The sequence below is a fragment of the Caretta caretta genome, chromosome 3, assembly GCF_965140235.1.
Source record: "Caretta caretta isolate rCarCar2 chromosome 3, rCarCar1.hap1, whole genome shotgun sequence".
Classification (NCBI taxonomy): Eukaryota; Metazoa; Chordata; order Testudines; family Cheloniidae; genus Caretta; species Caretta caretta.
The window spans coordinates 118900358-118923614 of NC_134208.1; the positions used below are offsets into that span (position 1 = coordinate 118900358).

The 23257-nt window shown below is 41.3% G+C and overlaps 1 protein-coding gene across 1 annotated transcript in view; it reads right to left on the reverse strand.

The window, feature by feature from the left end:
* NOX3 (NADPH oxidase 3) overlaps positions 1-23257 on the reverse strand; it is a 62248-nt gene that overhangs the window by 27107 nt on the left and 11884 nt on the right. The window contains exons 5-9 of the mRNA XM_048844174.2: positions 21704-21849; positions 14617-14798; positions 12805-12934; positions 7869-7961; positions 2122-2375 (exon numbers count right to left, since the gene is read on the reverse strand). Coding sequence (XP_048700131.2) covers positions 2122-2375; positions 7869-7961; positions 12805-12934; positions 14617-14798; positions 21704-21849 — 805 coding nt within the window. The remainder of the gene's footprint in view (positions 1-2121; positions 2376-7868; positions 7962-12804; positions 12935-14616; positions 14799-21703; positions 21850-23257) is intronic.

Here is a 23257-nt window from a genome sequence, read left to right on the forward strand (position 1 = left end):
ACCCTACAGTATATTTTTGACTGCTTTGTCCAGCCTAGTTTTAAATTACCCAAGTGATGGTGCTTCCATCACTTCCTCTGGAAGATTGTTTCACAATCTAACATCTTACTTTCAGGAAACGTAGGTTTCCCTTGTTCCAGATTTTCTGTTTACTTGCAGATGTCATTGTGTGACTCACAGTAAAATGAAGTTTAAATAGTATAAATGCACATGCAGATGTTGTAGGAAGAGTTAAGTACACTACTAAGAAAGGAAGACGTAATCATTGTGCAACAGTCCACAAAACACACTTACATTAATTATTTGAAAATCTATTATTTTGAATGTTGTGTTGCTGGCTTGTTTAAGGGTGTTACCGCAACATGTCCCATTTTCAATTACTCTATTTCCCATTTTCAAGTTATTTGGTTTGCTTTTATTCAAGTATTTCCAATTGTTTGCATGTGTAATTGCATGTGAAATAGCAACTAAACACATACTAAAAGACAATCTTTGACAATTTAGCCACAAACCTAAATATGTGGTTATATAAACAGCTATTTTTCTCTCTACATCGGTCTTGATTTGTGCATGTTGTACCCGATCCTGCATTTCTTGAGCACTCAAAACTCCCACTGAAGTCAGTGGGAATTTAGGGCATAAAAACATACATGATGAGGTTTGTCATCAGGTGTCTAGATAGCATGTGGTGGGTACACTACAATTATATAAGATGTATCATTCTCTGCATAAAGCATTTATGGAATATTTAGAAGTAATTTTCCGTATAGTGCAGTAATGATTTAGCAGCATGATTTCATTAATATCAGTAGATGTTGATGGCTAAATCCCTGTGCACTGTTTGAAAATTCATCCTTTACTATTAATATTTGAAACAGGCGATTTTTGTTTTGAAAATGAAGTTAAACAAAGGTTACTTACAAAGAACATGAAGTCTCTGAACATATTACTTTCTGCAGATCCTGTAGGAGTTGCATACCATGCCTAACAAGCCACAGAACCTTTTATAATAGTAAATGATTAGGGGACATACAAGCAGCTGCCATGAACCTAAACATTCAGCACCATACTTATAAGTCTCACTCACTTCTAAGAATCCTCAGTACCTCTTTGCCTTACTTAACTCTATACAAAGATCTAAGGAGGAGGGAGGTAACTGAAAAGGATTTGTGAAGTTGGGGCAGAGTGGAGGGAGAATGCTGGGAAGGAGGAAGAAGCATGTAGGTGTTCACAGATCAGTAGAGGGAAGAAGCTGCAGGCAACAGATAGTTCCTTAGATCCAATGAAAGTGGGATCAGGACAGCTGGGAGAAGTAGGAATCTTTTGGAGGTAAGGAATGGAGGTAGAAAGAGGGATCCAGGTAGTGGAAGAGAGTTGTAGGACAGTGGTTCTCAACCTTTCCAGATGACTGTACCCCTTTCAGGAGTCTGATTTGTCTTGTGTACCCCAAGTTTCACCTCACCTAAAAACTACTAGCTTACAAAATCAGACATAAAAATACAAAAAAGTGTCACAACATACTATAACTGAAAAGATTGCTTACATTCTCATTTTTACCATATAATTATAAAATAAATCAATTGGACTATAAATATTGTAGTTACATTTCAGCATATGGTATATAAAGCAGAATACACAAGTCATTGTCTGTATGAAATTTTAGTTTGTTCTGACGTCACTAGTGCTTTTTATGTAGCCTGTTGTAAAACTAGGCAAATATCTAGATGAGTTGATGTACCCCCTGGAAGATTTCTGTGTACCCCGGGTTGAGAACCACAGTTGTAGGTGAGCGCAACACAGGGATAGGGAGCAAGATACTATGATGATAGGTGCCATTATAAGAACCTAAATACATAACTTAATAGATAGGAAGCTAGCATATATAAATGGCTACTGTCATTTTAATCTGATTCATAAATATACAGGTACAGCTAAATGGCCATATTTATGTATAAGCTGATTCTGAATCAGGGATTTGTGACAGACCTTCTTGATAACTAAGAGCTTTATGTTCATTTTTCATATTCATTGTTCTTTAGCATAATGACATACTGAGATGATTCCAAGTTTATCATCTAGTACTGTACAAAAGGCAACACACACAAAAGTTATTATTTAAACCTTGGTAGCTTCCAGGGCTCCTTAAAGACTTTTTCCTCTGCTCCATATGCCTTGAACAGGGCTCCTGTCCAATCCCCAACTACCCTTATGTGCACACTGAAGAATTCCTCCTCAGGAGCCGAGGTAAGCGTGAAAGGATGCCACTCCAGTTGTGATACAGAAGGGCACTGTAGAAATATATACTGGCCAGGCTCCATTTTAAAGCCACATTTCTTCATATGGAGCTCAAGGACTCCAGAGGAATGAGTCACCACCTAAACCAAAGTAAACCACAATAAAAGATCGATTTGTCCTGTTCTGCTGTGTTAATTTTGAATACATGTTCATTTATAGTAAGTTACAGAGCTTCCTCTAGTTCACTTCTACTTGCCTTCAATTAAAAGGAATTAGAAAGTGGGATACACATTAGTTTTTAAGTTGGCAGTGGACAATGTACTATACAGTATATCATAGTGCTACTGTTACTCAACATCAAATTAAGAATTTCCATTGCATTTATTATATGGTATTTTGCATTATGGGTTTGAGAAGTCAAGTGAAGCCTGTGTAAAAAACCATATTTTAGGCAACCTTTAGCTTGAGAGTCAGAGAGAACACAGAACCGTATCCCCAGACATATTGGGCCCAATGTTCCTTTCACAGCAATTTGACTCCAGTGTAACTCAGTTGACATGTATGATGTTATTCCTGATTTACACCAAGGTAAGTAAGAAGAACCAAGCCCATTGGCCTGGTCTACACTACGGGGTTAGGTCAAAGTTAGCCGCGTTAGGTCGATTTTAAAATGAATGCGTCCACACAACCAACCCTGTTCCGTCGACTTAAAGGGCTCTTAAAATTGACTTCTGTACTCCTCCCTGGTGAGGGCAGTAGTGCCAAAATTGACCTTGCTGAGTTGAATTTGGGGTAGTGTGGACAGAAATCAACAGTATTGGCCCCCAGGAGCTATCGCAGAGTGCTCCAGTGTGTCTGCTCTGGACAGCACTTTGAACTCCGATGCACTAGCCAGGTACACAGAAAAAGCCCCGGGAACTTTTGAATTTCATTTCCTGTTTGGTCAGCCTGGCGAACTCAGCAGCACATGTGACCATGTGATCCCCCCAGAATCGCAAACGAGCTCCAGCATCGACTGAAAGGGAGACACTGGATCTGATTGCTGTATGGGGAGAAGCATCTGTGCAGGCAGAATTCTGATCAAAAAGAAGAAATGCAAATATATTTGCCAAAATCTCACAGAGCATGGTGGAGAGAGGCTGCAGCAGGGACACACAGCAGTACTGCTTGAAAGTTAAGGAGCTGAGGGAAGCCTACCAAAAGACAAAGGACGCAAATGGTCGCTCTGGGTCAGAGCCTCATACATGCCGCTTCTATGATCAGCTGCATGCCATTCTAGGAAGGAACCCTACCACTACCCCACCACTGTACATGGACACCTGCAAGGGGGAAGTCTCATGCAACAGGGAGGAGGATTTTGTGGATGAGGAAGAGGAGGAGGAGAAAAATGCGCAGCAGGCAAGCAGTGAATCTGTTCTCCCCAGCAGCCAGGACCTTTTCATCACCCTGGAGCCAATACAATCCGAAGGCAGGATCCCCGACCCTGAAGCTGAAGAAGACACCTCTGGTGAGTGCACATTTGTAACTACAATATAGGATTTAAAAGCAATAGTGTTTAATGTTTGATTTGCCCTGAAGAATTGGAATGCATTCGCAGCCGGTACAGCTACTGGAAAAGTTTGTCCACATGTCTGGGGATGGAGCGGGGATCCTCCAGGGACATCTCCATAAAGCTCTTATGGAGGTACTCAAAGCATTCTGGAATCATTGCAGCACAAAGCATGGCAGCCAATGGTCCTGGGTTTTGGTCGCATTCAAGCAATATTCGGTCTATATCTTTCTGTGTTAGCCTCAAGAGAGTAATATCATTCAAGGTCACCTGGTTGAAATAGGGGAATTTTTGTAAGGGAACAGTAAAAGGACCTCGTTCATGCTGGGTTGTTTGCTCTTGGCTAAAAGGGATCATCCCGGAGAATAGCCACGCGGTGGGGTGGGGGAGGTGTGTGCTGCACATCCACCTGAAAACCGCAGCCCTTCCTTTTAAATGTGAAACCCAACCCATTGCTTGCTATGGGAAAGGAGGGCGCTGCAGTTTGAAACCATTCCCACATGTTATGCGTAAGAAACCAACCCTGCATACCCTTTGCCTTACCATGGCTGCATGGAAACCGAATTCCGTTGCCCATCCATGTGTGATGTGTCACCATACCAGCAGGCACTCAATATAAAAGGCAAAATGCGACCTTGTACCTAAAGCACATGTGCTGTCTGCTGTGAATTGCTTGATTCACTGTGAAAGAGTCTCCCTTTTGTTCTCAGAAATGTATCATCTTAAATTTTACTCTCCCTTTTTATCTCCCCCCAGGTGCAAATGTTTCTAGGCTCCCCCTATCATCTCTGTCCCTGAGGTTATCACAGATCAGAAGGCACAAACAAACAAAAACAAAACAAAAAACATAGGAAAGCATTAGTTGAGCACAAAGGGCAGAGGCAGGAGGCAATGCAAAGGCTAATGGGGGAGCAAACTGACATGATGAAGCATCTGGTGCAGCTGCAGGAAAGCCAACAAGAGCGCAGACCCTTGCTGTATCCATTGTACAACTGCCTGACCTCCTCCCCAAGTTCCATATCCTCCTCACCCAGATGCCCAAGAACGCGGGGGGGCGGGGGGAGGCTCTGGGCACTCAGCCATTCCACTCCAGAGGATGGCCCAAGCAACAGAAGGCTGTCATTCAAACAGTTTGATTTGTAGCGTGGCTACAATAAGCAATGTGGCCTTGTCCTTCCCTCCTCCCCCACCCCACCCCACCCCACCCCACCCGGGCTACCTTGTCAGTTATCTTCCTTTTTAAAAAAATTAATAAAGAATGCATGGTTTCAAAACAGTAGTTACTTTATTTCAAAGGGGGGAGGGTGGTTGGCTTACAGAGAATTAAAATCAACAAAGGGGACGGGTTTGCATCAAGGAGAACTCACAACTGTCACACTGAAGTGTGGCCGATCATGAAACAGGTTTTCAAAGCCTGTCTGATGCTCAGCATGCCTTGCTGTGCTCTTCTAATTGCCCTGGCATCTGGCTGCTCAAAATCGGACACATGGCGATTTGCCTCAACCTCACACCCCACCATAAATGTCTTCCTCTTACTCTCACAGATATTATGGAGCACACGGCAAGTGGCAATAACAATGGGAATGTTGGTTGCGCTGAGGTCTGACCTAGTCAGCAAATAGCACCAGCGAGCTTTTAAACATCCAAAGGCACATTCTACCACCATTCTGCACTTGCTCAGCCTATAGTTGAACTGCTTCTTGCTACTGTCCAGGCTGCCTGTGTACGGCTTCATGAGCCATGGGAGCAACGGGTAGGCTAGGTCCCCAAGGATAACTATTGGCATTTCAACATCCCCAATGGTAATTTTCTGGTCTGGGAAGTAAGTCCCTTCTTGCAGCTGCTCGAACAGCCTGGAGTTCGTAAAGATGCAAGCTTCATGCACCTTTCCCAGCCATCCCACACTGATGTCGGTGAAATGTCCCTTGTGATCCACCAGTGCTTGCAGCACCATTGAGAAGTACCGCTTGCAGTTTACGTACTGGTTGGCAAGGTGCATTCTGTCTATTGCCCCACCACAGTTAGGGAAACCCATTGCAGCAAAGCCATCCACTATGACCTGCACATTTTCCAGAGTCACTACCCTTGATAACAGAACGTCAATGACTGCATTGGCTACTTGGATCACAATCGCCCCCACAGTAGATTTGCCCGCTCCAAATTGATTCCCGACTGACCGGTAGCAGTCAGGCATAGCAAGCTTCCACAGTGCTATCGCCACTCAATTCTCAACTGTCAGGGCAGCCCTTACCTTGGTATTCCTGCACTTCAGGGTGCAGGAAAGCAGCTCACAGAGTTCCAGGAAAGTGGCCTTATGCATGTGAAAGTTTTGCAGCCACTATGAATCATCCCATACCTGCAACACTAAGTTGTCCCACCAGTCTGTGCTTGTTTGCCGGGCCCAGAATCGGCATTCCACTGTATCAACCAGCCCCACTGCCACCATGATGTCCCAATTGCCACAGCCCATACTTTCAGGAATGTCTGTGTCCATTTCCTCATCAAAATCGTCCTCATGCTGGCGTCTCTTAGCCCGGTTCTGCATATACTCCAGGTGTTTACAATGCTCACAACAGCAGCGGTGAGCTGAGTGGGCTCCATGCTTGCCATGGTATGGCGTCTGCAGGAGAGCAGAGTTGCAGTGGAAGTGGTGGTTGACGTCGGATGCCATGAGAAATAGATATTTATACAGAAAGACGAGAGGACCTGTGAGGTGGATTCATGGCACCAGGAGAGCAGAGTTGCAGCAGAAGCGGTGGATGATGACAACATGGAGAAATTTTCTATTGAGACTGAGCTCATTTACAAGAGCAGGAGAGCAGAGTTACAGTGCAAGCGGTGGATGATAATGGTTAGCAATCATACTGCACCATCTACTGACAGCAGCACCCAAGACACAACAGCAGCTGTGACGGTGAGCTGAGCTGAGTGGGCTCCATGCTTGACATGGTATGATGTCTGCACAGAAAAAAGGCGCAAAAAGATTGTCTGCCGTTGCTTTCATGGAGGGAAGGGCGACTGACGACATGTACCCAAAACCACCCGCAACAATGTTTTTGCCACATCAGGCATTGGGAGATTAACCCAGAATTGCAATGGGTGGCAGAGACTGCGGGAACTGCGGGATAGCTACCCACAGTGCACCGCTTTGTTAGTTGATGCTAGCCACGGTAGTGAGGACGTACTCCGCCGACTTAATGCGCTTAATGTGGACATACGCAATCGACTGTATAAAATAGATTTCTAAAAATTGACTTCTATAAAATCGACCTAATTTCATAGTGTGGACATACCCACTGAATACAATTCTAATTCACTTTCACTAAAAGCTCATCTCAGTTAAGCAACTGAGTTTTTAAATATCATGAATGGTTGTTTAACAGAAATTTCAGGCCACTGAAATTCTCATTTTAGTGACTTTACCATCAAGGCTTCATCTGCCACAATTACCCTTTTAGACAATGAGCTTGAGTCTGATCTCACTTAAGCTGGTTTCCCAGCTGTGTAACTCAGTTGCTTTCAGTGGAATTATTCCTGCTTTACTTACTAATGTAAGTGAGTTAAGCAGGCCTTGAACTTAAAGGCAGATCCTCAGCTGACATAAGTTGTCAAAACTCAACTGAGTTCAATGGAGCTATGACTATTTTTACCAATGAAGGATATGCCCCATAATCCCCTTCAGGTCTCCAGGCTCCAAGGGTAGAATCCTGGACCCCCATTAAAGTTAGTATGAGTTTTGCTGCTGACTTCAATAAAGATCAGGATTTCACTCTATGGGCCTAAAGAAGGAGAGACATCACCTGATCACAGGTTGCCTCATCAGTCTGGTACATTGTGGATCAAGTTTGCTTACATGTAGAACTTATGGACTCACTATTGGAGCGGGAGCAAAAGCTAAAACCAAATTAAAAAGCAATACTTTGCAAAACTACATGGTAATACTGGAAGAGCTCACGAAGCCAGTCGTGAAGATGAGGTTACAGAGTGGTCATCAACAAAACTAGCAAATAAAACAACTTCTGTTGATAAAACCATTTCATTTGTACGTTGGTTTTTATTCAGACATTTAGACTATATTACATACCTTTGTAATGACAACTTTCTGCTGAAATCTCCAGAACCTAACCATTCTTTCACAGATGTATACTACCACAGGACCTAAAACCCATTTCCAAGCCTGTAGAAAGTTGCACAGAAAAAGACAACAAAACTTAAATCAGCAGTTAGCATAAAATGACATGATTTGGACCTTTCTTCTGTGGCTTTTGGTTGACCTAGGAAGAGAGCATATTTCTTGTACTGTCTACTAAGGGACAAATTCTTGCATTTGCCTGAAACAAATATAATGAATTCTTTAATGGGTACACTACAAAAGCTGTGTTAATGTACATCTGTATTCTGGCCAAGATCCTCCCTTTAAAAGCTTTTCCTACTAACAGACAAAAGGATTAACTACTTAGGAGTTGTATGTATATGTCATTGCTAGGTCATGGAGTATAAATGCATATATTTATGGAGCAAAATCCAGAGTCTTACTCCCTTGCTTTTGTCACAGAGACTCTGAGACATTTCAGAGTAGTCAGAATAGGGGTAACCAGCTTCTCCCCAGTGCTCTCATTGTTGGCTTTCCAGTATGCAAATAGGCTTTCCAGCACTAGCCAGAATTAGATCCAAAATGTTCACTTATGCTTTAAGTATATATTCTCACATAATCAGTTAGTCTGTTCTGTATCAATAATTGGACTAAGCTGATTTATGGAACTAAACTGATCATACTGTAGGTATACATGATCATTGTACTTTGCTGATCATATATACTGATCAATATAATAATCAAAGATACATAGCTGATCATGTATATTAGTTGATAATTGTACTCAGTTGGAGTATAATAGCTTTAGATAATTAGATATAGTTGAATCTGCAAGATTACAAAAATGCAGACATTTGTCTGTACAGAGGACACCATCATATTTCCAGTTTCATAGATGGAAGAATGCACAAACAGATCATTTAAGCTAACCAAAGACCTGAAAAACATGTGCCTTTTCAAGCCACCTAAATCAATATTTGTTTGCTGAAACATTGACTTTGGTGTACAAGCTGGAATGATGCTAGGTTATAAAGCATCTTATGAGAAGGACATCATTCATATTATGTAATTTCTTTAGATGGTGCTAAGGGGATGGAGTAGCAATTTGCCTAGGATAAGTCTTGAAAATTAAATTAAAAATACACATTTAAACAATGGTGAGAGGCTGACAAAAGTAAGAAGATTCTGAGTTAAAGCAGAAACTCAGCTTATTCATTGTCCCTAAAGACTAGAAATGTCTCTGCACAGTCAGCAGTTTGATGTGTCCCTAAGTTAGCGTAGATCAAGTTACAACAATGATTAAACCGTTTTTCTCCTTTGTTTGTACTACTTGTAAATAAAAACATGTAACAGGAATTGTCCTTTGTAAGAGCTCAGCCAAAGCTTTGAAATGAGCCACTTTGATCATTAGCAAACAGCTTTTAAACTCTTTCGTTTGAACATGTCTTCTGGATGGTTAAGAATAACAGAGCATCCTCCAGGACTGGGTGGACTGGTAGGTGACAGATGTCCTTCCCTGGTAATCAGAAAATTTACATTCTTTCCCAGGTGGTGATTTCTCCTCATAATTAGAATGAAGTGAGATGGTGCTGGACTGACTCAAGATAGGGATTGATGATATAAAGTCTGACACAAGTTAATGGGAATTGTGTCACTGACTTCAGTAGGAGCCAGATCAAACCCATATGAGTTGACAGATACAATACAAAGTATTACAGAAATGTCATCATGGCTTTTACCCTCTGAGTGGTTTTTTGAATGGAATTCAGAATTAGCTACCAGATATTATATCATAGCGTATTACACATCCAGAAAAGTAACATTCTTACAGATACCATATGGTATTATCACAATCCATTTAATATAATGTGACTTTAAGTTTATGGCTTTGGGTATGCAGGAAAGTCTGGCAAAGGAGATCTAACAGAGAAAAGGATAAGTTCACTAGTTAGCTTTATGATAGTTAATATTAGACCATGTTGTTGGAAGCAAGCTTCTGTCTGTATTCACAGAGCATAACAGTATATTGATTTTTATGGAAACACGGTAGCTGAAATTTTTAGAGAGGCATTCATTTCCTCATTACTTGTGGCTAACAATAGTTTAAGAAAAATCTATGGCAGCCATTAAAAGCATTACAAGATACTGAATGTTATTTTTTCCTCTATTTAAAAATTTTTGAATGGAGGTACAGAATCCTTTGGAAATCTTAGACATAGTCTGCAGATCCCCAGGTGGACTTCAGGTTGAAAACCACTGCTTTAGATAGTAAGTTCTTAGGGGATGGAGTCTCTTTATTAGGACTGTCAAGTGACTAAAAAGATTAAACACAATTAATCGTGTGATTAAGAAAATCAATCATGCGATTAATTGCTCTGTTAAACAATAATAGAACAACATTTATTTAAATATTTTTGGATGTTTTCTACGTTTTCAAATATATTGGTTTCAAGTACAACACAGAATACAAAGTGTACAATGCTCACTTTATATTTATTGTTGATTATAAATATTTGCACTGTAAAAACAAAAGAAATAGTATTTTTCAATTTACCTCATACAAGTACTGTAGTGCGATCTCTCTCATGAAAGCTGAACTTACAAATGTAAAATTATGTAAAAAGAAAAAACAAAAAACCAAACTGCATTCAAAAATAAAATAATGTAAAACTTTAGAGCCCACAAGTCTACTCAGTCCTACTTCTTTTTCAGCCAATCACTCAGACAAACAAGTTTGTTTACATTTTCAGGAGATAATGCTGCCTGCTTCTTATTTACAATGTCACTTGAAAGTGAGAACAGGCACTCTCTTGGCACTGTTGTAGCCAGCTGTCAAATATAAAGGGAAGGGTAAACACCTTTAAATCCCTCCTGGCCAGAGGAAAAACCTTCTCACCTGTAAAGGGTTAAGAAGCTAAGACAACCTCGCTGGCACCTGACCAAAATGACCAATGAGGAGACAAGATACTTTCAAAGCTGGAGGGAGCAGAAACAAAGGGTTCTCTCTGTTTGTGTGTGGTGGTGGTTTTTTTTGTTTTTTTTTTTTTTGCCAGGACCAGAGCAAAAATGCAGGTCAGAACTCCTGTAAAAAGTCAGTAAGCAATCTAGTTAGATATGCGTTAGATTCTGTTTTGTTTAAATGGCTGATAAAATAAGTTGTGCTGAATAGAATGTATATTCCTGTTTGTGTCTTTTTGTAACTTAAGGTTTAGCCTAGAGGGATTCTCTATGTTTTGAATCTGATTACCCTGTAAGGTATTTACCATCCTGATTTTACAGAGGTGATTCTTTTACTTTTTCTTTAATTAAAATTCTTCTTTTAAGAACTTGATTGCTTTTTCATTGTTCTTAAGATCCAAGGGTTTGGGTCTGTATTCACCTGTGCAAATTGGTGAGGATTTTTATCAAGCCTTCCCCAGGATAGGGGGTGTAGGGCTTGGGGGGGAAAGACGTTTCCAAGTGGGCTCTTTCCCTGCTATATTTGTTAGACACTTGGTGGTGGCAGCAATAAAGTCCAGGGACAAAAGGTAAAATAGTTTGTACTTTGGGGAAGTTTTAACCTAAGCTGGTAAAAATAGCTTCTTAACCCTTTACAGGTGAAAGGGTTTTTCCTCTGGCCAGGAGGGATTTAAAGGTGTTTACCCTTCCCTTTATATTTATGACACCAGCATTGCAAGATATTTAAGTGCTAGATGTACTAAAGATTCATATGTCTCTTCATGCTTCAACCATCATTCCAGAGGACAGGCTTCCATGCTGATGACGGGTTCTGTTCGATAATGATCCAAAGCAGTGCGCACCGACGCATGTTCATTTTCATCGTCTGAATAAGATGCCACCAACAGAAGGTTGATTTTCTTTTTGGGTGGTTCAGGTTCTATAGTTTCCACATCAGAGTGTTTCTCTTAAGACTTCTGAAAGCATGCTCCACACCTCATCCCCCTCAGGTTTTGGACGGCACTTCAGATTCTTAAACCTTGGGTTGAGTGCTGTAGCTAGCCTTAGAAATCTCACATTGGTACCTTCTGTGTGTTTTGTCAAATCTGTAGTGAAAGTGTTCTTAAAATGAACAACATGTGCTGGGTCATCAAGACTGCTATAACATGAAATATATGGCAGAATGCGGGTAAAAGAGAGCAGGACACATACAATTCTCTCCGAAGGAATTGAGTCACAAATTTAATTAATGCATTATTTTTTTAATGAGCATCAGCAGCATGGAAGCATGTCCTTGGAATGGTGGCCGAACATGAAGGGGCATACAAATGTTTAGCATATCTGGCACGTAAATACTTGCAATATCTGCTACAAAAGTGCCATGCAAATGCCTGTTCTCGCTTTCAGGTGACATTGTAAATAAGAAGTGGTCAGCATTCTCTCCTGTAAATATAAACAAGCTTGTTTGTCTTAGCGATTGGCTGAACAAGAAGTAGGATTTTTTTAAATCACAAATGGTTTTTTGAGTTAATTGCGTGAGTTAGCGGCGATTACACAACAGAGTACGGCTGTCTGTGTACACATCAAGCATGTTGTTTATACTGAATAAACAAACAACAAAAATGCTGTAAATAATGGATTTATACACAGAAGGCTTGATTCTGAAATCCACAGTCTACACTGGGAGTTTGCCTGGTTAAAAAGGACTATACCAAAAACAGTTATTACGGAATAATGATACCTAGCATTTTTCATCTGTAGATATCAATGTGCTTTACAAAGGAGGTAAGGATCATTATCCTCATATTTTAGAGGGGGAGACCACGGCACAGAAAAGTACACTTGCTTGTCTGAGGTCACCCTACAGGCCAGCAGCAGACTCAGGAATAGAACTCCAGCATCCGGAGTCCAGGTCACAGCTCTAGCCAATGCTATTCTGCTGCCTCAAGAAAGGGCATAAATATAAAGATGACATGAGCATCATTCTTACCACAGGTTCACTGCCAGAAAATAGTGGCAAAGGACATTGAGTGGCTTTCTCCCATTCTGAGTAGTGATCTTTACAATAAGTGACATTGTGCAGCAACAGACTCTGCGGCGTCTGACGTCGGACGAGCTGACTTAACACATAAAAAAAAAGATACACACAGCTGATATGGTCTCTTTTGTTGTTTTGCTATACTAGTATGTTAACGAACACTGTACTGAATGCAGAAATGGAAATATCTGAAAATATGGCAGCTGGTTTGTTGTCTTAATGTTGTTCTTTCAGGTTGTTTCAACCATACTTCTTCCACAAGGTTTTTAGGTTTTTCATTGTCAACCCACCAAATGCAGTGTGTATGCTATGCTATAAGTATGTAGCAACACCACTGCAGTTTGGAGAGTCAGTACGTGTAACATGGATCTCTCTCTCGTCTGTAGATTGAGTCAGAAGGTAAGCTCCTTGGACCAGAGACCTTGTCCTTCTCTATATGTGAACAGCTGGCGTTGCTCAGAAAAATAAAATAGTCACTCTTTTCTTTGCAGCTTTAAGAAACGTATTTAAAGAGCACCAAATAATTGTGAAGAGCCTTAATGAGATGCGTGTTTTTAACATATTTACATTCTAACTTCTTTACACTAGAGAATTTACAATGAAGTGAATTTCCTTGAACATACCTTCCTCAACTATTGAGTTTAAAAATGTACTACGGCTGGTGCTGGTTGTGGGTGAAGAAGAGGGGATAATGGAGCTAGGTCAAATTGTTGCTCTTCTTTTTCCCTTTCAGATTTATTTGGGGTCAGATCTTGGCCCATCCTGTGCACTAGTGCAAGGGATTGGAGGGGATAAAAGGTACTTCCTGTACAGAGGGGGCTCCTGTATAGAGCCACTGCATCTCTCCCTCTCTTGGGTGAACAGGAAGAAGCAAGAGCGGGTGGGGAGTAGACAGAGCCTTGACTCTTGCCTCCCCTTACTCCCAAGTGCGTCCAGTTGAGTAGCTAGGCTGCAGACGAGGAAGTGTACCTGTGACATTTGTTGCAGTTTACTCATGCCCAGGAGCAACAAGAAGAGTAGGAGGAAGACTGAACTCCCTGAGTCAGCCCCCTCCCAAATTTCCCCTATCTACAAGCTAGATCACAAACTGATGATTCAGTACTTTATTATTTTCTCAGGGGTCCTTTTTTGGATCACAGTGTGGCATTCTTAAGAATGCTGAAGAGCAGTTTACACTACGCGTATTTGAATAGGAGTGGAGTGAAGTCAGTGGGACTACTTGTGGAGTAATGTATTAACCCATTGCCTGTCATGCTAATCAATATTGTCTCATTGTTTTCTTGGGCTCCCCCACCAGTTTGTCTGTATCCATCTGTTGTTTCTTGTTTTGTAAGCTCTTTGGGGCAAGGACAGTCATTTCATAAAGAGTTTGTACAGCACCTAACATGATGGGGTCCTGGTCCATGACTAGCACTCCTAAGTGCCATGTTAATACAAATAAATAAAATGAAATAATAATATTAATAGTAATAATTAGTTTGAGTAATGGTATCACACTTTGTCCATGACGGATTAAGGGATCAAAAATAAGGAGGCTTCTAGACCAGTAGGGTGCTTAGGTGCCAAAGTCCTGTTTTTAAGCACCCGTGTGATCCACAAAACAGCTGCTTGGCTGCTGCATAAATCATATCAAATACCCCACTCACACTCACTATCATAGGTTTGAATCTTGTGTGATCCTAAAGTGTTGATATCATCATCATCATATATATACACATAAATATACACACACACACATATATATATATACACACACACACTCACCCCATACCATGGATAACCAGACCGACAAAGAAAACCATGAACAGGTGATGGGTATACCAGAACACCTCATAGAATGATCTTCTGATGATCTCTGTGGATGAAGTTATGATCAGAATGAAAGCCACAGTGATTATGACACCAGTTACTCCAGCTATGGTAGTTAGTATCTGTGTTGTTGGGTTCTAAAATAAGAATAAATTATTATGTATAGAGACTAAATCAAAGATGCAGCTTCAGTATAAGAATGAATTTAAGCAACAAACCAGACAAGGCAAAAAGCTTAGAAGCTGCATGAAAAAAAGGTTATCTGTTCTGTTATCCATTTAGGTTTATTCCGAACGTGAATGTAAATATTAACTGGAATTTGTCTGTTTCAGCAATTGATAGTAAGAAATTACATAATCCTGCTAGTACTTGCATCTATTTTTGTTGTACAAGAGTGCCTCAGGAGAAAGAGAGAGAGAGAGAATAAATTATTAGAGTTAAGAGTAGGTAAAAAAAGAGGTAATAACCGGTACAGCATTGAAAAAAATCATTTTGAGAGAGATAAATGTGGGGTGCTCAATGGCTGACAGACTGTAAGAAGTATGGATCTGCTTTGTTCTTATTTCACTTTAACTTACATAATTTCAGGCAGCAATAGATGCCCCTGACAGCCTCGAGTTCTGTTGCCAGTTCTGTCTCCATCAGGCATTCATTCTGACTGCAGGCTTCCGGAATTCCAAAAGAGCTGCAGACTACACTTGAAGATTTACCCTTTCAGGGCTCTAAGCTGTTCTCCTCCAGGATGGATGATGCTATGCACACACTGAAAGACTCGTGCAACACTTTGCTCACTGGGAGTCTACACTTCCGCTACTAAAATGAAGCAAATTTAAATCACAACCCTACCTGAGACCATTGTTCCATCAGAGGCCCCAGTACATAGAAGATTAAAGACCTTTTTGATGTTACCTGCCATCTTCCATGACAATGGGCCCTTCTCACCAGACATTTTCTACCTCAAAACAGTCATTTTGACTCTTTGATTGAGGACAGCACACCAATTATATCTCCTCCTTTCAGGATCACAATGATTGTATTGTACATGGCAGAAGATCATGTTGGACAAGTAGGTACTCAACCCACTGGATATGTAATCCAGTTCATCTCCCTCCCTTTCCCCAACCCACTCTCCCCATCCCTTTTCAGAGTCTTCTCATGAGACCATGTTACTTTAAGAGCTATGGGTTGGGCACAATAGAGGATCCTGGAAGAATTTATTCCTGCTCCCTTCTAGTTCCAAAGAAGTCTGGTGGCCTCTGCCCCATCCTAGATCTAAGAAAGCTGAACAAATTCATCAAGAAAATCAAGTTCAGGATGGTCACCCTTGCTTATATTATCCCTTCCTTGAAGACTGGAATGCTGACCCCAATTTACAAATGCATATGTCCATGTGGTGATACATCCTTCCCACAGGAAGTACATTCAATTTCTGATAGCCATCAATGACTGCCTGTACACAGTGCTTCCTTTTGGCCTTCTGAGCATTTTCACCAAGTTCATGGTGGTGATAGAAGCCCACATTCATCATCTGGACATTCACATATTTCTTTACATGGATGATTGGTTGGATCAAGCAACATCAAGGGATCATGTCCAAAACAACGTCCTAGTCATCAGGCACGCGTTCTTCCATCTAGGTCTGAAAATAAGTTTGAACAAATCACAGCTACAACCAACTCAGCACATAAAACTTTTATAGGAGTAGACCTCAACACCATAACAAACATGGCTATCTTCCACAGGAAGTCTTCCAATCTATAGCCTTCTTTTCAGAAATCCTCAAGTTCAATCCAACAATGACAGTGCGAGTCTCAGCCACATGCCTCATTTACGTGATTAACTCTGCATGCCAGACTTCACCTCTGTTGACTGTAGTCTTGGCTTCATTTGTATATTGATCTTCCAGGCATCTGCTGGACATGCAGATTTGTGTTTCCGTGCAAGTGCTTCAGTCTCTGGATTGGTGAATGGATCAGCAGAACGTATGCAAGTGAGTTCCATTTCTGTCCCCAGAACTGATTATGTCTCTGGTTACAGATGAATCTGTCAAAGGCTAGGGGGCCCATTTTAGTCAACTTCAGGCTCAAGCTCACCTCAGGAAATTTTCCTCCATATAAACATGCTGGAGCTCAGGGCCATACATTGGGCCGACAAAATATTTATGCTCATATTGAGAATTGGGTGATTCAAGTTCTCACTGACAATACGACTGCTATGTTTTACATGAACAAGCTGGGAGGGGCAAGGTCATCTCAGTTGTGTCAGGAGGCTATCCTCCTGCGGAATCTATGTATTCAACACAAAGTTTCTTTGAAGGCCTTCCATTTTCCAGGAATGAGAAACACTCTTCTTTCAGTAAGGTCTTCATAGACTTAACATGAGTGGTTGATCAGGATGGATGTTATCCTTCAGGTTTTCCACCACTGGGGGTACCCACTAATAGAATTATTCACAACAAACCTCAACAACAAATGCATGAGATTTTGCCCAAAGGTGGATCGCAACCCCAGTTACATCATAGATGCTTTTCTTCTTCCCTGATTCAGTCATCTTCTATATGCATTCGCTTCTGATCATTTCATTCAGAGAGTCCTAAGGAAGCTAAAACAAGACAGAGCATCACCAATCCTCATTGCACTGGTGTGGCTAAGACAGTATTGGTTCATGGATCTATATCAGCTTTCCATCAGGTCACCGATAATTCTACCTCTGGGTCAGGGATCTTCTGTCGCAAAACTAGGGCAAGTCTCTACATGTGAACCTCAAATCTCTCCATCTTATGGCATGGATGATCTCTGGTTAAATATTCAAGAGAAAATGTGCTCCTGAGAGGTTTGGGTGATCTTAGTGAACAGACTCCACTAAAGTCACATACACAGCAAAGAGTAAGAGATTTTCGATTTGGACATGCTCCCATCATTTCTTTCCCCAATCACACAGAAGTCACATATATTGGATTATCTTTTGCATCTCAAATCATCTGGCCTTTCAAATACTTCTATGAGAGTTCACCTGGCTTCTATTCCTACACTACATCTGCCAATAGACAATTTTCCCATTTTTTTTCCTCATAAAGTCATAGACTTTAAGGTCAGTAGGGGCCATCATGATCATCTAGTCTAACCTTCTGCACATTTCAGGCCACAGAATCCCACCCATCCACTCCCATAATAGATCCCTAACCTCTTGTTAGGTTACTGAAGTCCTCAGATCATGATTTAAAGACTTCCACTTGTTTCTCAGTTTTTGAAGGGCCTGGTCAAGGTTTACTCTCCTGTGTCTGATCTTATAACCATTTGGTATTTGAATCTAGTGCTTTCCAAACTGATAGGACCTCCCTCCAATCTGTGGATATGACTTCATTATCTTTGTGTATGAAGATTGAGTTTTTGGTGGCAATTATTTCCATCAGTAGGGTTTCAGAGCTTCAACCTCTTTTAGCTTACCCTTCTTTTACTGTCTTTTATAAAGGACAAGGTATCCCTTCTGGGCCACATCCTAAATTTATACCCAAGGTACTGTCATCTTTCTACCTATGTCAAACAATTAATCTTATGGTGTTTTTTCTCCAAACCCCGTGTATCTAAGGCTGAGGAGGCTCTCCATAACTTGGAGTGTTCATTAAGCCATGGCTTTTTACTTGGGCTGCACTAGATCCTTCAGGACTGCATCCCAGCTCTTTGCAAGCTGTGCAGTGTCATCTCAGTGACTCTCACACTGGGTCTCTGACTATATCAAGCTCTGTTACAATCTTACTAAAGTCTCTCCTCCATTAAGAATAACTGCTCCCTCTGCCAAGGCTCACTCCATTGCCTCAGAATGTGATGGGGTGTACCACCACCACACTGGGGCTAGACCAATCACTGTGGGCCCAAAGGCCCTCGCCCCTCATGCCTGCTGTGCATGCTCCAGGTGGAGAAGACAGATAAAAGGAGGCAGCCCAGCTCAGTTGGGGCTGGCAGAAGGGGAGGAAGGACATGTACTGCAGGCTCCTGCAGAGTAGGGTGACCAGACAGCAAGTATGAAAAATCAGGATGGAAGGGGGTAATAGGAGCCTATGTAAGAAAGACCCAAAAATCAGGACTGTCCCTATAAAATCAGGACATCTGGTCACCCTACTGCAGAGGAACCAGTGACTCTCCAGGCTGTTGGGACTGTGCACCCAAACTAAGCAGCGAACGACCAGTCAACCATGGAGTCTGACTGGGACACTGAGCTGCTGCCAGCCAAGGAGATACCTGAGATGGGCCTTATGTATTAGAAGCCAATGCTTAACAGGGAATTTTCTGGCTTCCTAGAGCCTGGGTCAGAACCCACTGGAGTAGGATGGGCCTGGGTTCCTTTGCTGTCCATCCCCTGCACTGCCACTAGGCGTGGCCACCAAGGGCCCTAGCTAGAGACTGAGTGTTTGCTCTGCCCCATCCCAGGCTACAGACTGTTTGCTTGGTCTGCCCTGCCCACAGAGTCAGCGCTCCCAACTACTATTGTTTGCCCCAGCCAGGAGGCTCAGGAGGCTAGAGACTGAGCGTTTGCTTCCCCCCCTCCAGGGACTATGGACTTCTTAGTTACTTGGCCCTGCCAGGGGCCCAGAGTCCCCCACATCACAATTGTTTGACCCAACAGAGAATCCCAATGATCGTGTGACCAACCCCACACTGGGCCAATAGGAGTGGCCCTGCTCAATACACCAGGCCGCCTTGTGACACAGTATTCCTGAGTAATGTTCCTATAGGTCATATATGCAAGGCAGTAATGTGGTCTCTGCATACTTTATTTATTATGCCATCATTCAGACCTCTCGATGATGCCAGCTTTGGCAAGTTGGTGTTACAATCCCGCTTCAGATGATCCGAAGTCTCTCTCCCCGCAAAGGAACTGCTGTGGAGTCACATATAGTGGAATGTATATATGCACAATCTCTCAAAGTTAAAAAAAAAAGGTTATTTACCTTGCAGTAATTGTTGTTCTTTGAGATGCGTTGTGCATATATATTTCACAACCCTCCCACCTTCCCTTTACTTTGGAATTTATTACAGCCGTGTGAAGGAATGGAGAGAGAAGTGGCAAAGATGCCCATTTTATGCCCTTGCCTGAAAGCACGAAGAGGGCAGGGGTGCATATGCTACCTAGTGGTACTGCTGGCATATCCGACTTGAGTGCACTGGCGTGCATGCACACCCACCTTCAGTGGAATGTGTATGTTCTTTGAGATGTGTTGTGCACAACAGATACTGCAAGATAAGTAACCATTTTTATACACTGTAATTGAAGGCCTAACTTGGCCTGCAGACCCTAGATTACTGTGGATGATGCACACGAATGCACAGCTTGACTTCCAGATCCCAAATTGACTTTGTAGGGTTAGAAGTTAGGAAAAAAAACCCAAACATTTTAGGTTGCAAAGTGGACTTATTTAATATGGAAGTTCCACAGTGCCATTTTTAGAGTTGAACTACTCTCAGATGTTCACACTTGACTGCACAGAGTACATTTTCAAACAGGTGCCTGTGATGAATATGTTCAGATCCTATTGCCTGTTAACGGGATTGATCTAGGTGACATTTTTACCATTTACACTACATTGGCTAGTTTGAATGTTGAGATAAAACAATGAAAAATGTCAAAGATGCTTCATACACTGCTACTGCAGAGGCATAACTAAGCTGAAAAGAATACTTGAATTACTGCTTTCAGAACTTTCTTCTGTAAAGGTGGAAGAAATCCTTTGTTAGAATTTATTCAGAAAGGCAGACTTATTCAGAATGTAGAGACAGATGCAAGTGGGCAATAAAAGAAATGTAAAACTAATCATCAAAAGGTTAAAATATAGGCTACTTTGTGGACTGGCATTTAGTTACCATGTAATTGCCAGGCAAGTATATTATTATTAGAGAGGTTTGGAAAGGACATTAGGAAATTTACTTCCATGTGTTTGGAAGAGTAGGCTTACCTCAGAAAAATGGGAGTAAACCACCAAAGGGAGTTGGACCCTCTCTAAAACCTACAAACTCTTCCTCTTCAATCAGTAGTGAACACATCACATGTGCATCTGGTGACTGTGGATAGAGTGTCCCAGCAAGGGCTCTAAACTCTAGAATTTGCTTTCCCCGTGGGTCTGAGAGACCTACCCAATTTGCCAACTTTCAGGTCAAGGCCATGTATGTTCGGGGCTTTGATGCTAGTGGAGTAGTTTGCTTGATGTGTATGAGATTTGATTTTTTTTTAAGCAGATGAAATAGTCACTTTGTAAGTTGAAAAATTATTAATACAATGATATCATAACTTTACGCTTGCAAAACAATGCAAAGACACAGATTTATGCTTGCCCTTCCACCTTCTATCCGGATGACTATTTTCCCATTACTGGCTCTCTACTTAGCACCTATAATTCTCATTATAGTTGAAGTATGAGACATTATACACAAGCAAACAAATACCACCACCGTGAACTATGGTCTAATGCCACAGCTATAAAAATAAAATCAACTAACTGCAGCCTGCACTCATTGAGGAAAAAAAAAATCTACTCTTGTTTACACTGGTGTAAAATCAAGAGTAAGTCCACCAGAGTCAATGAAGTTACTCCCGATGAACACCAATGTACAAAAAGTAGACTCTAGCCCCAACTTCAGGACACCTTGCAAAACCACTGTGAGAACCTAACACCCGCTGTGAAAGAAGTTTCATTATGTATTGGTTTTTTAAATTTAAGATATTGTTCTCTTTTTCTAGTCTGAGGTTGTCAGTCATATTTCATATATCAATAGCTTACAGGTTTAATAAATTTTCAACTAATCATAACACTCAGCCACACCCCACTTATCTCCTTCCTAAACTAATTAACATAGCAAACATTTCTCTGAGCTGGAAAATCTGAATATTGCATTTTTTAAGCTATTGTTTTCAGATGAAATTCAGGTTAATCTTTGACAGCATCTCCTAGCTCTGCTTAAAAAGGTATTGAAATAAAGTTTTATCAACAAAAGAACCTGCAGAGGACAATTTTTCAGACGAGGAAAGCAAGCACCTTGTGACAACTTACCACTTCATAGTTTCTAATTGGGTTCAAGTAGCTTTCATTTGGTGTTTTGCCAATGCCAGAAAGTTTATTCCGTAACTCCCCTGCTTCCTTCGATTGACTTATATGATATCGCTCTATGTTGAGAAGATGTGCAACAATGTGGATGACTGTTTGAAAGAGATAATTATGCAAACTGAAGTTAAAGTTGTACATTTACCCATGCCAGCATCAATATTATTAACTATGACATGAAACATTTAAAAAGTCTGTGTGGATTAAGATCTTTACACAGTAAACAACAACAAAAATAGACTTTTGTCAATGTGTAATACATGGCAACTGGTTATATTCAATGTATAAAATGGAATAGCAGCTTCAACATAATCTTCCCAATGATGCCATTTCTTGTGTTCCCAAATCTACTGCCCTTTAGCTTTTGGTGCCATGGAAAGGTGTGCTCAGACGTTCTTGTTAAACCCTGGATTTGTGCTGGAAATGGCCCACCTTGATTATCATACACATTGTAAGGAGAGTGGTCACTTTAGATAAGCTATTACCATCAGGAGAGTGGGTTTGTGTGTGTGGTGGGGGGGAGGGGCGGGGTGTGAGAAAACCTGGATTTGTGCTGGAAATGGCCCAACTTGATTATCATACACATTGTAAGGAGAGGTTTCAGAGGAACAGCCGTGTTAGTCTGTATTCGCAAAAAGAAAAGGAGTACTTGTGGCACCTTAGAGACTAACCAATTTATTTGAGCATGAGCTTTCGTGAGCTACAGCTCACTTCATCAGATAAAGTCTGCTGCAGTTTCCACGGTATACATCTGATGAAGTGAGCTGTAGCTCACGAAAGCTCATGCTCAAATAAATTGGTTAGTCTCTAAGGTGCCACAAGTACTCCTTTTCTTATTGTAAGGAGAGTGATCACTTTAGATAAGCTATTACCAGCAGGAGAGTGGGGTGGGAGGAGGTATTTTTTCATGCTTTGTGTGTATATAAAAAGAGATTCTACACTTTCCACAGTATGCATCTGATGAAGTGAGCTGTAGCTCACAAAAGCTTATGCTCAAATAAATTGGTTAGTCTCTAAGGTGCCACAAGTACTCCTTTTCTTTTTGAGAATACAGACTAACACGGCTGTTACTCTGAAACTCTTCAAAATAGGAATGATACACCATAAAATTGATTGGTTTCACTCAAAATTAGGCACCTTCTCTTGTTAAAAAGTTTATGGAGCCTTTCACCTCAACGGCACTTATGCAAATTTTAATGTCAATAGTGACACAATTGGTGCAACCTAATGGGTGGCCATGATAACAGGTTGTCAGAGGTCTTAATTCCTGTTGGACAAAAACTACCACATCACAAAACTACAACTAACGTAATGGGCAATCTCAAAGGGGAACCTCAGGATTGAATAGTCATAACCTTTTCCTGCCAGTACGTGAGTCCAGTGTCAGGTTCACTTAGGGCAGAGTGGGGAAAGCATACATTGCAGCTCCCACTGTTGTACCTCTTCTGTGAGAAAGCGAAGATCAAATTTCCACTGTAGTTTATCTAAGACATTTTGCTCTAA